Source organism: Rutidosis leptorrhynchoides, chromosome 5 (assembly GCF_046630445.1).
Source record: "Rutidosis leptorrhynchoides isolate AG116_Rl617_1_P2 chromosome 5, CSIRO_AGI_Rlap_v1, whole genome shotgun sequence".
Taxonomy (NCBI): domain Eukaryota; kingdom Viridiplantae; phylum Streptophyta; class Magnoliopsida; order Asterales; family Asteraceae; genus Rutidosis; species Rutidosis leptorrhynchoides.
Window position 1 is genome coordinate 426796892 of NC_092337.1, and position 16978 is coordinate 426813869.

At 34.4% G+C, this 16978-nt stretch overlaps 3 protein-coding genes across 3 annotated transcripts; 2 read left to right on the forward strand and 1 right to left on the reverse strand.

Annotated features, from left to right (window-relative positions):
* Positions 1-3213: 3213 nt before the first annotated feature.
* Positions 3214-6992, forward strand: LOC139846671 (ABC transporter G family member 14-like). Its single transcript, XM_071836156.1, has 6 exons — positions 3214-3547; positions 3624-3723; positions 3964-4656; positions 4914-5090; positions 5196-5383; positions 5814-6992. Exons 1-6 carry the CDS (start codon positions 3365-3367, stop codon positions 6456-6458), a joined length of 1986 nt encoding a protein of 661 aa, XP_071692257.1. The 5' UTR covers positions 3214-3364; the 3' UTR covers positions 6459-6992.
* LOC139850038 (uncharacterized) lies at positions 6831-8412 on the forward strand. Its single transcript, XM_071839637.1, has 2 exons — positions 6831-6840; positions 7337-8412. Exons 1-2 carry the CDS (start codon positions 6831-6833, stop codon positions 8410-8412), a joined length of 1086 nt encoding a protein of 361 aa, XP_071695738.1.
* Positions 8413-11544: 3132 nt separating this feature from the next.
* Positions 11545-13485, reverse strand: LOC139850294 (uncharacterized). Its single transcript, XM_071839881.1, has 7 exons — positions 13350-13485; positions 12623-12732; positions 12483-12512; positions 12295-12396; positions 12103-12210; positions 11936-11990; positions 11545-11829 (listed from the first exon to the last, which is right to left on the reverse strand). The coding sequence occupies exons 2-7, from the start codon at positions 12712-12714 to the stop codon at positions 11788-11790; spliced, it is 429 nt and encodes a 142-aa protein (XP_071695982.1). The 5' UTR covers positions 12715-12732; positions 13350-13485; the 3' UTR covers positions 11545-11787.
* Positions 13486-16978: the final 3493 nt, after the last annotated feature.

Below are 16978 nucleotides of genomic sequence, written 5' to 3' on the forward strand. Positions count from 1 at the left end.
TTTACTTATAAATCATCGTTATTTTGTTCATCCGCGGTTCCTAATAATTTTAAGATAGAGGATTAATACGAAAGATACCGGTTAATGGAAAAGAAAGTAGACACTAACAACACCACAAAAGGCTGTTGCTAGTTTTATGTGTGCATGTTTATACACTTTACATAAAAGCGACCCATAAAAGTTTAGCATCTTAAAATGTTTTGATGGTTCGACAACTTATATTTCCATCGGTTGCCGTTATAATCTTCACATCCTTCCTCTTTAACGGTCAATAGCTGCTGACATACAAGTATACAACCCTATATATTATGTGATGATCATTCAAGGCCATATATAGTTGTTATGAAACATGATAGACATCTCAATACAGACTTGAACCGATAATCTAATGATTCGTGTACATGCATATCAACAGATTGTAACAGCCCGTCCCACATAGACTTGAGAAAAGAATTTTATAAACTTAAAAAGTTATGGCTAACCATTAGCTTTCATAAGTGGCGGAATAGCAATTTTTTTCACTGGGGTGAATTTATTTTTTAAATCGTATCAATTTTTTTTGGTAAAATATGGAGGCTTTGGGTAAAATATGGAGGTTTCTGGGCAAAACATGGAAACTTTGGGGGCAAAATATGAAGACTTTTAGGCCAAAAAAATTCACCGTGGACAAACTGAAAAAATCAAAAAATTTTGCATTAAAAATTACAAATTGCAGATTTCACCCCCTCCCTACCCCTATGTAATTTCGCCAGTGGATTCCACTATAATTTTTTGGTTAAAACCTGAAGATATATGATTAGTTCATTGTTGTTATATATGGGTATCTAATATATTTAATATAGAATTTAGATTAAATGAATGTAGCAAGATCATCATATTATACAAAAGCACATGATTTCAAGGAGATGCATCATATGCAAGAAGACATGCCTACTCTTAAACAAAGATTAGCTAAAGAATCATCACTAAAATGTGTCTCTGTGTGTACTTTAGCCCATAGTATAGGCAACTTAATAAAAATCATTACCTCAACTTGGACCCTTTCACCATCTATGTCAAAATTCTTCAACACTCATGTGATAACCATACAAAAAGTGGATTCTGTTATTCTATATAATCAGCACCATGTTACAAGAACAAATTAGTTTAATTTGGTTTAGAATCTAATGCTATCCCAACCTCAAACTAAAACCTACCCACATAATTGATATTGATCATAATATGTACTACTAAATAATTCTGAATATATTTTTGATCAAACATGATGTTATATGAATAGGGGAATTGGCTCAAATACACTTTTTTTAAAAGTTTTATTTCAAAATACACTTTTTGTAAAAAAATTGTCTTTTTACACCATTGGGTAGACCAAAGTGTTGGTCGACCACCATATACCTTGGTCGACCACCTCATTTTTCAAGGTGGTCGACCAAGCTTCATTGAGGTCTCGGTCGACTACTGTGTAAACATGGTCGACTACCTCTCATATTTTCATGGTCGACTACCCCCACAAAAAATAACGCGGGCGACCCAAATGGTGGTCGACTACCCAAATCCATGTTGAAAAAGAGGCGAGGATACATCAGAATGTGCTTCTTACATGAGTTAGGCCCAACCAAGTTTCTTACACCATACATGTGGATATATATAGTTGGTGAATATTTACATTTATAAATATTTTTTATTTTCAAAAGTAGAACTGTGATATACGGATGGTCTTGGCTGATTTGGGTAGTCGACCACCATTTGGGTCGCCCGCGTTATTTTTTGTGGGGGTAGTCGACCATGAAAATATGAGAGGTAGTCGACCATGAATACACAATAGTCGACCGAGACCTCAATGAAGCTTGGTCGACCACCTTGAAAAATGAGGTGGTCGACCAAGGTATATGGTGGTCGACCAACAGTTTGGTCTACCCAATGGTGTAAAAAGACAATTTTTTACAAAAAGTTTATTTTGAAATAAAACTTAAAAAAAAAGTGTATTTGAGCCAATTTCCCATATGAATATGTTTCTCTCAATCGATTTGGTGCCATATTTTTCTATATCTACACATGATTTCCCTACTTCAAAAACCTTAATAGTACACGTAAAAAGAGCAGATAAAAAGCAAACAATGAACGGTCATATATCGAATGGGAATTTTGAAAATTAACCAGAGGAAAGGCAAGAACATATGCATAGAATCGGTTAGCATTTGAATGGAGAAAGTTGCTATGCATTTTAAAGCTTCCCTCTACATCAACTTTACAAGATTACTGTAATAAACTCACCCTTGGGCTTTATACTTTTACATATATCTTCTTTGTTTTTGTTTACTTTAAGCCATTGTTATTATTAGGACAGCATCAATGCTCCTCCCCAGTGGATGGACCTAAATACTCATTTGACTTGAATCATTTTATTCATATTTTTATATCATAGCTATGAATGTAATATCTCCAAATATCAATACCTTATATAAGAATTCTCTTTCGTTCCAAAGGTTTATTTTCTTAGGACCTCCTTAATTCAGCGATTAATTATGCCTAAAACCGATTTGTGACATGTTTGAATTCAATCCAGCTTCTCCAACATGACTATCATATGTGAAGAATTTGAGCCTTTTTCCAACTCAACTGCTTCAAGTTTTTTCATTTAAATGCCATTAGAATGTCACATGAGCTCACTTTTCTAAGCCTAATATGGCCTCTGAACCAAAACAATTGGTAAATAGGTAAACAGATAAACAGACAAGGTTTTTTTTTTTTTTGTTAACCGGATTCTCCTGTCTGTTTCTACCCTTGTCACCCCAAGATATACTACTAGTGAGATTTGAACTATGACCTGTTATATAACAGGACCCCGACCATTAGATTGTTTTGGGATGGTTTAATTAAGTGGCATGAGTCTCATCCCCCACTTGTTTCTGCTGGAGATGCTCAGTTGCATGATCAACCATGCAGCCTTAGTTGGTCACTATAAAGAAAAAGATATAAAAAGCAACATCAAATGATGAGAGAGAGATAGATGCCAAACTGATAAAGATATGATAAATTAACTACAAAGAGATTACAATAAATAATGGAGTAAAAAAAGTAAGTGTTGGAATACTTTGAAAAGAAAAAGATTGGTATCCACCATATAAAACTAGACCTACATAAAATTCTTTTTATATCCTCAAGCTTTTCATGAGTACTACACTTGTTTTTGTGTGTATATATATACTTGTGTTAAGCATTTAACAAAACTCAAACTTAAACAAAAACTAAAGCAAGTTTTCTATAACTTATCACACATTCAAGTATCCTCATCTATAGTGAACAAATCCACCAACAAAAGAAAAGGCGAATTTCGACATCATAACCGTATCACACTTGGCCAATGGCCATGTCCCCAAACTCAATAGTTCCAACTCCCGAAGATAGTACTACTATTACGGTTTCGAATCCAATGGAAATGGTTAAACCGAATCATGATTACTCTTCGTATCTGGCCTATCCAGTTCAGTCTCATGCTCGTTCAACGTCTTTTTTACAGCTCGCTTTGTACCCCATAACTTTAAAGGTTCTTCATCTCTTTCTCTCTCTCTTTTTCACCATTTATGTTTTACTTCTTCTGATTTTCGCCCCGTGTTTTGCAGTTTGAAGATGTAGTTTATAAAGTTAAGGTCGAGCAAAAAGGGACGTGTTGCGGTGGAGTAGCGAGCACAAAAGAAAAGACAATACTGAATGGTGTGACAGGTACGTATAAAACAAACGTCGATATAGTTAAGTTTAAATCAAATAAATTAATCGGTGATTAAGACATTATCAAGATTGATATGGCTAGCTAATCAATCAGTTCAATACGGCTAAAGAACTTTCGCTCTTTTGTTTCTATATCAGTTAGGCTAGCAATCTGATGAATGTTATCATTTGTCTGATGAATGTTATCAGTTTGGTAAATAATATTTATTATTATTTTTTATTTAATTTATGCAGGTAAGGTTTGTCCAGGGGAGATACTGGCAATGCTAGGTCCTTCGGGAAGTGGTAAAACAACGCTTCTTACTGCGCTTGGCGGACGTCTTAACGGGAAACTGTCGGGAAAGATTGCGTACAACAGCAGCCCGTTTTCAGGTTCGATGAAAAGGCGAACAGGATTCGTGACACAAGAAGATGTTCTTTATCCTCATCTAACAGTGACTGAAACATTATTATTCACTGCTATGTTAAGATTACCGAAAACTTTAACTCAAGCCGATAAAATTGAGCATGTGGACCGAGTCATCGCTGAGTTGGGCCTGGCCCGATGCCAAAATAGCATGATTGGTGGCCCACTGTTTAGAGGTATTTCAGGTGGAGAGAAAAAGAGAGTGAGCATTGGTCAAGAGATGTTAATTAATCCAAGCTTGTTGTTGTTGGATGAGCCTACTTCTGGTTTAGACTCAACCACAGCTCAAAGGATTGTAACCACAATCAAACGGTTGGCTAGTGGTGGTCGAACCGTGGTCACAACAATTCATCAACCGTCTAGCCGGCTGTACCATATGTTTGATAAACTAGTCCTGTTGTCTGAGGGCTCACCGATTTACTATGGGCCCGCATCAACTGCTTTGGAGTATTTTTCGTCTGTTGGATTTTCTACTTCAATCACCGTTAATCCGGCTGATCTTTTACTAGATCTTGCTAATGGTAATAATTCTTTAACTTGTGAATCATCAATTTGTGTTGATAAAGCGCGTGTACATATTTCATAATTTTACCTTTAAAAACGATGAAAAGTAAGACCCCGGCCCACCTCGACACTATACATCATCATGACTAGTGCATCGATAGAGTAACAAAGTATAAAGCCGTCTTCATCATTACTAAAAATCTTACTTTCTGCAATTTTACACAGTTTGAATCTATTTCGAATCATTAACGAAAAGTTTTAAAAAAATATACAGGAATTGCACCTGATACGATGCATGAATACGAGCAAGGTGAAAACGCGGAGAAGGAGAAGAAGTTAGTTAGGAAAAAACTCATCGCGTCTTACGAAACACACATTTCAACAAGATTGAAAGTTGAATTATGCAGTGTAGACATTAGCAACCATAACAACACAAAAGAAGTTTCAACAAGTAAGTTGTATATAAAATATAAAACAAGTACTATACTACTATTGTTACTAATAGATGGCATGATTTGCATAAAATATTAACTTTTTTGGCTTCTTATTGGTGCAGGAAACCATGTGAACTCAGAACAATGGTGCACAAGCTGGTGGCATCAGTTTAAGGTGCTACTTTTAAGGGGAGTACGGGAACGAAGATTCGAATCTTTTAATAGTCTTCGAATCTTTCAAGTGATAAGTGTCGCTATACTCGGAGGACTCCTTTGGTGGCATACTCCAACATCACATATTGAAGATAGGGTAAGCATTATTATACCAAAACTAGAGTTAGACAATTTGGACCCGTTTGTTCCTGTTATGTTCTATCTAAACGGGTCAAATATAAAAAAAAAGGTCAGAAATCTCCTAAACTATACTTATTATTTAGGACTTTTCTAATGACAGCCCAAGAGCCAAAAATAACTATCCTACACGAACTCATAAATATAATTCTTAATGACAGTCCTAACTGTTATCATTAGAAAAATCCTATTGTTTAACCTTCACTTAAAATTAAAAATTAAATTTTTAGATTCTTATGAGCAAAAAGTGTTTTAGGTCAACCCGACCCTACTCATGTTTTGACCGATTACCCAAACCACCTGAACCGCCCAAATTTTCATCAGTACCATTATTATATAGTTACCTAAACTAATAGTATATGCTAAACTGTTCTATTCTTTCCTTGCAGATAGCGATGTTGTTCTTCTTCTCGGTTTTTTGGGGGTTCTACCCGTTATACAACGCTGTTTTTACGTTTCCACAAGAAAGACGAATGCTTATAAAAGAGCGATCATCGGGGATGTACCGTCTCTCCTCTTACTTTCTTGCACGAACAATCGGAGACTTACCGCTCGAACTAGCCCTCCCAACCGCATTCACCTTCATACTCTATTGGATGGGCGGGTTAAAACCCGACCCGGCCACTTTTGTCCTTTCCCTACTTGTAGTACTCTACAATGTCCTTGTAGCCCAGAGTCTCGGTTTAGCCATCGGTGCGATTCTTATGGATGTTAAACAAGCCACAACTTTAGCCTCGGTTACAACGCTCGTTTTCCTTATTGCCGGAGGATATTACATTCAACAAATCCCACCTTTTATTGTGTGGTTGAAGTATTTGAGCTATAGTTACTACTGTTTCAAGCTTTTACTCGGGGTTCAATACAACGAGAACGACTTATACGAATGCTCGAAAGGAGTTTACTGCCACGTGGCAGATTTTCCAGCTGTTAGATCAGTCGGATTAAACAATCTAACGGTAGATCTCTTAATTATGGCGATAATGTTGATTGGTTATCGACTAGTTGCATATCTCGCACTGCAAAAAGTTCGTTGATCAAGCGAGACAAAACAATGAAGAGGCCGGTTTTCCATTTTTTTTCGGGAAGAGAAATAATATTAATATTAATATTATAAATAAATAATAAATATAGCTTTTAGATACTGTTATGCTACAACTTTGCTTATTTATCAGAGATGTAGATGTATCAGCACCACCTTTGTTGAAAAGATTTGGTTATATATAACTCATAATTTTCAATTCAACGATAAAAAGAATCCGCCATAGATTCATTAATACGTACGAACTTGCTTATACCGGTAGGCGGTAGTTATTCTGCAGCACAAGTTCCTAATGGATGAAAAGATGTTCATAATTTGAACTTTGAAGGTTAACTGCAAAATATAATATCCATTACAATAAAAGAATATGCCTCAGGGTTTGGATTGATATCAGGCGAATTGATAGCGACGTATATGGACCATGACAAATCGTAACAGAACATTATATATACGCAGTATTTAATTTAATCGGAACAAAACTTCAGTGAGGTGGAGTAATCAGCATGTAATCCTTTAAGATGATAGATGATACCGAACGAACCAGATCCATAAAAACAAGTACAACTTGATATGGATTATAAATTATGCTAAAAAGTTTCATTTTCACTATTAATTTTGCGGCATATGGATAATGACCTGGAATCAAATACCATAAACATTTCATTGCAAATATATGTATAGTATCATCCAGCCTATAAAAGTTTCCTTAGTATCTATGTGATTAAAGTACACCAGACGTGTCAACGTTTCCTTAATTTCTCGAGCCCTCGAGGGTACATTTATAACCATATCTAGCTTCACTAGACTACATGTATGCACGTTTTTCTTGTTCAGATTAATCGGGAAGTATTTTTTATAACATTGTTCGTGCAGGAAAACAAATCGAAGATTTACAAATTTCTTTCAAGACTTCCTTCGAGAAAAAAATTGGTAATGGAGGTGACACTTCTTTTTGGAACGACATTTGGATCGGAAATAACTGTTTGAGTGTAAGTTATCCTAGACTTTTCAGACTCGAATCTACCAATGCCACTGTCAAAGATAGAGTTGCTGCTACAAATTCAGTCCATGCTACTACTGTTGCTGCTCGTGAAGAAGGTGATCCTGTTGCTGCTGATGTTATGGAGAGGCCTGCTACTGTTGCGGAACAGCCTGCTGCTGCTACTGATCCTCCGGTTACGGTTGCAACTTGTGAAGAAGGCGATCATGCTGGTGCTGTGGATAGGTCTGGTTCTGCTGCGGTACAGTCTGATGCGGCTCAATCTTTCTGTTTGGAATGGACTAGACCTCCTACTGGCCGAACATATGATGAGCTGGTACAAATTTCTAGCTTGATAGGATCGCTGTCTTTTGATCCTAATGCTGCTGACTCGTGGAAATGGAATCTATCCTCCAATGGAAGGTTCACGGTAAAAAAGTTATCCACAATCATTGATGATACACTGCTTAATATTGATATCCACAGGGATGAAACAATTCGGAACTCCTTAATCCCTAAAAATATTGAGCTATTTGCTTGGCGTGCTTTACAGAAGAGGCTACCCGTGAGAATGGAACTAGACAAACGTGGGATTGATTTACATAGTGTTCGTTGCCCACTTTGTGATGATGACCTCGAAACGGTAGACCACGTTCTAATCTTTTGCAAACATGCACAAGAGGTTTGGACGAGGGTTTACAATTGGTGGAATCGAGGTAGCTTCTCACATTTTAGTATAAATGAACTTCTTCGAGGCGATATCAATATTTGGCAAGCAATTACTTGGTCTACTTCATACTTTATCTGGAGGAATCGAAACAACAAGGTTTTCCATGATAAAAGTTGGAATGCTCCGGTCGCGTTAAATGAGATTCAAGTTTGCTCATTTGATTGGATTTCTAGAAGAATAAAAGGCTCCACAATAGATTGGAATGTTTGGACTACCAACCCGGTCTCTTACCTCTCCTAGTTGGTTAAAGGCGTGGGATACAAGTTCTGCATCTATGCCTTTCGTGCTTAAATCTCTATTATATTTTGTGTTGTATTTGTGGTCGTGAACTTATATTTCGTGTGTTATTGTCCTCTGTGTGTGTTGGGCGTATGGCTTGTTCATATGTGAGCCATTCATTGTTTTTCTCGTTGTTTTATGAATATATTATCTTGCTTTTCAAAAAAAAAAAAAAATGTTCTAACTATGTTTTAACTGTTTCTCTAGCCACCTCAAGATATACTGCTAGTTGCTAGCGAGGTCTAGACATGTATTGTGAGGACATAAGGACACCAACTACAAGACCATTTTGTGATGGTTTTAGTTACTATTTATTTTATTTTATTGGAACAACAAACACATATCTTTTTTGTCCACAACCGGACTCGAACTCACAGCCTTAAGTTGATGAGTTCCTTAATACTTCTTGGCCATAAGGCCTTTGGTAGTTACTATTAAAGTGACGTTAATAGTAGAAGTCATTTTAATTATCCATCCACTTTTCCACCAAGTAAACACACAAACCTTAAGCTGATAAGTTATTTTATTTATTAGAACAGCAAACTCATACACACATATACACACCTTTTTTGTCTACAACGGGGCTCGAACTCACAACCTTAAGACTGATGAGTTCCCTTAATATTGCTAGGCCATAAGCGCTTTGTTAGTTACTATTAAAGTGATGTTAATAGTAGAAGTCATTTTAATAATCCACCCACTTTTCCACTAAGTAATTTTGGGTGCTAAAGTTTAATATAATGATCCACCATCACCAAGTGTCGTCTCAACTGAAGTAAAGTCGTTATCGTAAACTAAATGGGATGATGATCACAGCAAATAATAAAGAACAAAAAGAAAACAGGAGGATAACAAGTTACCATTTTTCATTTATTTATTAGATAAGGCCAAACAAACAAACAGAAAACCAACATCAATAAAAAAAAAATTTTAAAACGTTTAACATCAACAGTTTCATTTATAATAAATTTAGTAAGGAGCAATATATATAAAAGTTAACGTGCAATCATACAGTGAAGGATAATATAAACTCGGCTCTTATAGAAAGATATTAGGGAGCTTTATAGTGCCAACATGTGTTCTCGATGCATTACATTTGGAGATCATGATTCATGAGAGCTTATAGAGTGAGTGTCGTTCTAGACGCAAAGATCCAATGGAATGCTGTCAGCTTTTGATTTTGAAATCGATTTCTGGCCTATAAATTAACAGTTTAATTTATTATAAGCTAAAGCTTCAGCTTATAGTTGGAGCTTATTTTTAAAGCTGATAACTGGAGCTTATTATTTTTTATAAGTGTTTGGTAAACTAGCTGGAGCTTATTTTTCAGTTCATAAGCTCTATTTTTTTTCATAAGCTATTAGAAGTAGCTTATTTTTCTAGAGCTTATGATTTTCATAAGCTCTATTTTTTATGTCTACCAAACAAAGCTTATTACTTGTAGCTTATTAAAATCATAAGCTCAAGCTCCTAAGCTCCCATAAACTCGTGCGTCAAACACACCCTTAGTAGAATTCAGTTTTAAATTTGATTTAGGGGTTGGCCAAATTCAAGAAAGTAAAACCAAAAACAGAATTTAGATATAAACGAACTGAAACCGAACAAAAAGCTGAATTCATATATATAAACCAAACCGAAATCAAATCGAAAACTAAATTCAAATTCATTATGTTTTTCAATCGATTCGAATTTTGGATTAAACTGTTTGAAATCAAAGTACGGTGCATTCTTTGATGCATTACCTTTGAAGATCGACTTTGGGTGGCGTTCCAGACGCGAAAAGCCAACCGAGGCAGCTTTTGATTTCGAAATCGATTTATAGTATGTACATATTAATACTTCTATATATTATTAGTTGAATTTGTTTTTGAATTCGATTTTCAGTTTAACCAAATTGAAAAACGTAAAAATAAAAAACAAATTCAAATATGTAAACCAAACCGAAATCAACCCGAAAACCGAAATCAAGTCGGGTCTTCTTTCGATTTTATTCGGTAGGCTAAAGAAGAAGGCTCCTAAATCAACAACAACAAAAAAATAACCAAATACATGAGTTGTGTAGTGTATGGGGAAGGTAAGATGTAGACAATCCTTTTACTATCCAAGAATAAAGACAAGTCATTTCTCCACCCAGGGTGAAAAACACTCTCAAAAGTAGAGAAAGTCATCACTCTCTCTATTCGACGGATAGAGAGATTGCTTCCGAGTGGACCTTCGGCCAATAAGTAGGAATTTTTTTTTAAAGAAAAATAAAATTAAAATTAAAATAAAATTGAGACGCCATTAAAAATGGTAAAATCAAATTTTCATGGATTTTAAATCTTGACTGAAATTTGATTTAGGCTTTAAGAGTCAGTCAAGTGACTCAATAACTATAGCCGATATGGCTCCTAAATCAATGCACGGTAAAATCCACAAGCACGAGAACTGTATTAACCTGCCGCTGGTTACTTTATGAGGGCTATGAAGAAAGATATTGAACACCCCTGATTATTGAGATTCTAAGTGGGGTTGGGTCAACGGCTCTTTGACATAATTAAGGATTCAATTGGGTTCTTAGGTTTGATCAACGGCTTCTTGACGCTATGAATAGTCAAAAAGTGATGTATGCCAACTCACCACAAAATAGTTTATTGGAATCCTAATCATTTCCGCTACATGTAACCACATTTTGTTAGAGAACAAAGGTATAGGATTACATATTTTAAACTACTTGTAATGTTTATTAAAGACTAAATTCATTCTCTATTAGCACATGACAACTATAAGATGCGTTCAAACGCAATAACCACACCACCCAAATACGACAATGAGAGTTGTAAGTTCGCAAGTACTTTTCTATAAAATGATGCTTATAAATAAATAATAGTGTGATTTTGTCCTGGCCTTTGTAACTATGATGAAAAGAAAAGAACTGTAAACGATATGTTTAATCCATTTCGGCCGAAATAAAAATCTTTATCAAGCCGAGCCTGTTTACCCTGTTTACCGTTTATCAGCTTGTAGAAATATGAGACTCGATAAACTTAATTTCAACCGATCGTGAGCTTATAAACTTCAGCTTATGGCTTAGGCCATAAGCTGAAGCCGGTAATATGTAATTATGTTAAATTCAATTCGAACTTACAAAATTTCACAACTTACAGTAAGGAGCTGTTTGACCCAATATTCTCACAACCAAGCAAGGCATGTTAGCTTGTATTTTTGGCAGACAATATTCTCACAACAAAAAGGAAAATCTATTTTTCAATATCAGAGTTTAGTCAATAACATTTCAAACAGTTGGTCTTTGACTTAAACCGAAGATAGAACCACTAATTTCATAATCCTATGAAATCATTCTGGCAGTTGTAGCAACTCACGTATTCCTTGCGAAACCTGTGACCCCACATAGAAAACTGCCTTAACATAAAGGTACATATGCGACATACAAAACAGACCGCATATAAGTCAGAAAGCAGCATGCTGCAACATGTAAACTTACCATCTTGATTTGGGCCTTAGTTTGAGCAATGAGACGAGTGTATTCCTCGATCTGCCTGCACATTAAATACACAAATTGTTATACAGACAGAACTATCATAGAACCTCATCATAAATATAAATATATTATACAAAATTGGAACACAAAATAATTCATAAAAATTGTACTTAGCCAGCTTTTCTTCTCTAGCAGGGATGAAATTTAAGGCCTCGGACCAAGTAAGCTCTACATGAAATCCAAGCCCAACATCTACATATATGTAACGCGTATCTGGTCTGCAAACATGAAAAGCTTATAATATATAAAATAATAGATAAATAGAGCTACCAAAATAAGATGTATATAAAATATATACGTACACATCAGCTTGTGCATACACTTCAGAACCTAGATTGACCATTGATCTGAGACTCGTTACACTATTTTTTTCCAAATTTTCCAAACTTTTTCTCAGATCAGAGCTACGATTAAATGGGGTTAAGTGAAAACACATATAAAAAACAGTGCAATGGTTATAGAGAAGTTAAGTAAACATAGCACAGGATACTAAACTTTTTGTTGTTCAAAAACCTTGTCCCTGCAATGTCAATGAAAACTCAATTAGGTTATTATAAATAACGCTTACTCCTGAAATCGACCAATTGTATTTTAATGACAAGTAATGGGAGGTGAAAGATAAACTTGTACCTTTCAGCGATGGCCTTAACAAGGTCAGGTTTTAACCGACGGTCAATAAATTCCTCGAATCTTTGTATTTTCTGTTCTTTGAGTCTATCCATTTATCTCCTTAAGTATACCTGCTTATAATTGTCATTCGCAGATCGCATTATAATAGCACGATAAACCAATTTACGATAAACCAGTTTAAATGTCGAACCAAGAAGAGTGTCTGAGCATGTCTAATTATCAATTTTTGTTTTACAAATGACATGACAACTTTTTTATTACCCATAAATGTAAGATAATTAATCAACAATATGAATTAACCATATGTTTTAATGCATTCGATTAATTTCAAACCAATAACTCTACATTCAATAACCAGTACTTTACTTTATATCTCAAAATACAAACAATGAACCATAATAGAAGTAATTCAAAACCCTAAAATATTTACTTCACAATTACTTATCTTTTCAGCAAACACAATCTGTTTGTTTCATATTTCATACAACTCAGAGGGATTCTTTAATCCATGTCATTTTCTTGTAAACTCACTAATTAATACTAGTATAACTTGAATAAAAAAGCAAACTAAAGAAGCATAAGACATTTTATCGAACACCTGGTGGGCAAGGAGATGATAGCATAGAAGTCTTAATAATAAAAGGAACAGGTAGCCAGATAGTGATATCAACGCACGATATACAAATTAGCACAATTAAGATAGAACCAGTAGAACCGATTAACCAACCTTGAGAGCAGACAACGAAAGATGAGAAACGTGACGGGGAGGTTTTGAACAAATTACAACGAGCATGTATCTTTTACAAGACAAACGAAAGATACGATGGCGTCTGGTTGTGTTTGGGAATGGTATGGGTTTAGACCATTAGTAAAGGTAAGGTAATGGGTTGGTGGCGTGAGTTACTTTTTGATGATTAGGACGTGTGAGTTGTTTGTGTGGAGTAGTGGTGGTGTGAGTTTATGGTGTGAGTTAGCAGTTTTGTGACGATGTGTTAAAATATAATTGGGTTAAGTATTAAAAGGGGATAAAATAATATTTTTAAATTAATAAAAAATAAAATAAAAGCAACCACACCCGTGGCCTTCCCCGTTGCCAGCCCACGCAAACAGCCGCTGCCCCTCTCCCCTGCCCCTCTCCACGCACGGCTACTTGATCGCCCAGGGCGTGGCCGGCTGCCACCTAGGCACCCACGGCGTGAGCCCCTTCCCATTACAAGCCGTCTTACACTCTTACTCAAGTGAGAGGGCGTGTGGCATTGGGTTTGGATTTATAAAATTAGGGATGAAATTGGGCCGGGTTTGGGTCAGGTTTAGGTAATCTCATATCAAATCCGATTAAAAAACCCGGTTTAAAACTCAGATTTGGACCAGTCGGGTTCTCGATTAGTTACTAACTAGCGGGCAAACGAGTCTCCCGAGTACCTGGGTCTCAATTTAACTACAAACTATTGGGTAAACGGGTTTTTTTACGGGTACTCGAGTTTTTTTTTTTTGTTTTGGTATACGGCCCGAGTAATCGAGTATGCGAGCTGAGTAATCTGGTATACGGGCTGGGTTTGGGTTATGAGCCAGATATATGGACTCGGATATTTTTTTAGGTATACAGGTCGGATAATCAGGTTTGTGTCTAAAACCATTCCCGGACCCTGGCGGTACAATTTAAAAACTATCTACATACCTGGCTCTAGACACATTTACCCGGTCAAGGAGTAACCTGCTGGACTGCGTACATGAGAGTATGAGGTCGGATTACTAGCCTTCCCGGATAGCCCGAACAAGAAAAATCTTATACCTTTTGAACCCGACTCAAAAAATCGGGTTTCAGGTTTCTCTATCAGGTACAGATTTTTTTCCCATCCCTATATCAATTTTCATTTTTTAAAATATATGAAAAAAGTTTATTGTTTATAATCTTATATATATAAAGTTTTATCATTGTATGAATACATTCAGAATTTGAATAAAAAAAGAAAAAATAAAATATGTTGTAAATTTAGTAGTTAAATATGGATGGTAATTAGTCAAATATGGATAGTAAAATTTGTACTATATATATGTGCATAATGTAAGTTACAAAAACACACATATACATTAAATACATCACACCTCTTCAACCTCTTTCTCTCCTATATCTTCTACAACACATCTCTCTTTTATTGGTTCTTTCAATTTGAATATATTGAACCAGGCCACTAAAGGTAGTTATAAGCCTACTGAAATATAACACGTTATCAGCACGAAGTGCTCCGTATAATTAAGGTTTATCTAAGCAAGCACACGTCACTAATCAAGGTAAGAAATTATCTAACTTTTATTAACTTCACTAACATTTATATTTATGTTATTTAAGTTATATATGGTCGGTTATACCGCCTGAATTATATTTCTGTAATCTAACTTTTATTAACTTCACTAACATTTATATTTATGTTATTTAAGTTATATATGGTCAGTTATACCGCCTGAATTATATTTATGTAATCTAACTTTTATTAACTTCACTAACATTTATATTTATGTTATTTAAGTTATATATGGTCGGTTATACCGCCTGAATTATATTTTCTGTAATCTAACTCTTATTAACTTCACTAACATTTATATTTATGTTAATAAGACCTCATGATTGTACGCAACACGTCATTTGACAACACGGTACTTTATGTACGCAACACGTCATTTGACAACACGGTACCATGGGTCGAGATTAATTCCGATCAATACGAATACGATGGGGTCTTTATATGTTATCTAACATTTATGATTACTTATGCAATTAATCATTATTTATTTCATGCATACTAATGTTTATTCTTAAAAGTAAATCTTAAAAGTTAAAATAAGAAAAAATAGTTTGTATTTTTATTAAAAGTAAATCTTAAAAGTTAAAATAAGAAAAAGTAGTTTGTATTTTTATTAAAAGTAAATCTTAAAAGTTAAAATAAGAAAAGTAGTTTGTATTTTTATTAAAAGTAAATCTTAAAAGTTAAAATAAGAAAAGTAGTTTGTATTTTTATTAAAAGTAAATCTTAAAAGTTAAAATAAGAAAAAGTAGTTTGTATTTTTATTAAAAGTAAATCTTAAAAGTTAAAATAAGAAAAAAAAATCTTGTCCTTTATATTACTCATACGCGTTTTGATATAGTGACTTTATTCGTTAACGTCAACTAACGACGTTACAACGGTCATATATACATAACGGTTGTTAACGTCAACTGACGACGTTACAACAACTATATTTTTCAAATATAAAATAAACATCTCCGTTTTCACATTTTCACAAATCAATCTTCATTTTTCAGATTACTACTCTCAAAAAGTTTTTGTAAAAATGATTCACACAAGGATGATTTTTCCTATTGTATTGGTCATATTAACTATCATCATTGTTGCTAATATACCACCGGGTGAACCTATATTCTATCCTGCCCTTGTGGTTTTATTATTTGTAATCATACCATTATTCTGTTGTTTGCTACTTATGAATTTAAAATGATTCTAATTTCATTTTATTATTTGTCTATGAATAGAAGTTGATTATGATTATGATTTATGTTATTCATCTTTTTGATAATAGAAAATGTCGAATTTGAAAAGGCTTAAATTTGCTCATTTAGAACAAGTGGGAACAACTACTTAACATGGGTTATGAATGTAGAAAAACATCTCGAATCAAACGGTATTTTAGAAACCCTGAATGAAAATAACAATTATTCCGAACAAGAGAAAGCAATAGTAAGTATTTTTCTTAGCAAACATATTGACGAGTCCTTAGAATCTACATATTATATGATCGAAAATCCAAGTGTATTATGGAAAATACTCAAAGATAGATACGATATTAATTATCAAAAAAAAAAAAAATAATAATAACGGTGATCCATGAAAGAATAAAATTAAAGATATTAGTAGACGCTCTTATAAGAATTCCGGAGATTCTTATTAATGATCTGGTAACGTGGATCATCAGTCTAGTATTTCTTGAATACATGAACATCTTGTTTAGCTCTACAAATACGTCCCAAAAGAAAAGAAAACGAGAGTGAATCTGTTGACAAATCTTGATTAAATTAACCCTGAGCTACCTTGAGACTTGAATGGTTTGAATTTTCTAAGATGCCTAGTTTTTTTTATGTATCACTCATAAATAAATGGTTTTAGACCATAACGCATATGTTTTATTAAGTGTTATCTTTTATGTACTTCAGATTATAACTTGTTTGCAGGTAATATAATTTGATTATCTTGCTGAAATATAACTCATTATTTGCTTATCTTATTTGAAGTTTTAGTATAAATCCTGCTGAAATACAACATCAATTAAATGGGAAAGACCTATGTATTGCAGATAGTAGTA

Coding starts and splice junctions, on each gene's coding strand:
- LOC139850294 (XM_071839881.1), bottom strand. CDS start 12,714: ATGGATAGACTCAAAGAACAGAAAATACAAAGATTCGAGGAATTTATT. Junction 12,513..12,622: donor GTTAAGGCCATCGCTGAAAG/GTACAAGTTTAT, acceptor TTGACATTGCAG/GGACAAGGTTTTTGAACAAC. Junction 12,211..12,294: donor GTGTATGCACAAGCTGATGT/GTACGTATATAT, acceptor TCATGTTTGCAG/ACCAGATACGCGTTACATAT.
- LOC139846671 (XM_071836156.1), top strand. CDS start 3,365: ATGGCCATGTCCCCAAACTCAATAGTTCCAACTCCCGAAGATAGTACT. Junction 3,724..3,963: donor AATACTGAATGGTGTGACAG/GTACGTATAAAA, acceptor TAATTTATGCAG/GTAAGGTTTGTCCAGGGGAG. Junction 4,657..4,913: donor TTTACTAGATCTTGCTAATG/GTAATAATTCTT, acceptor AAAAATATACAG/GAATTGCACCTGATACGATG.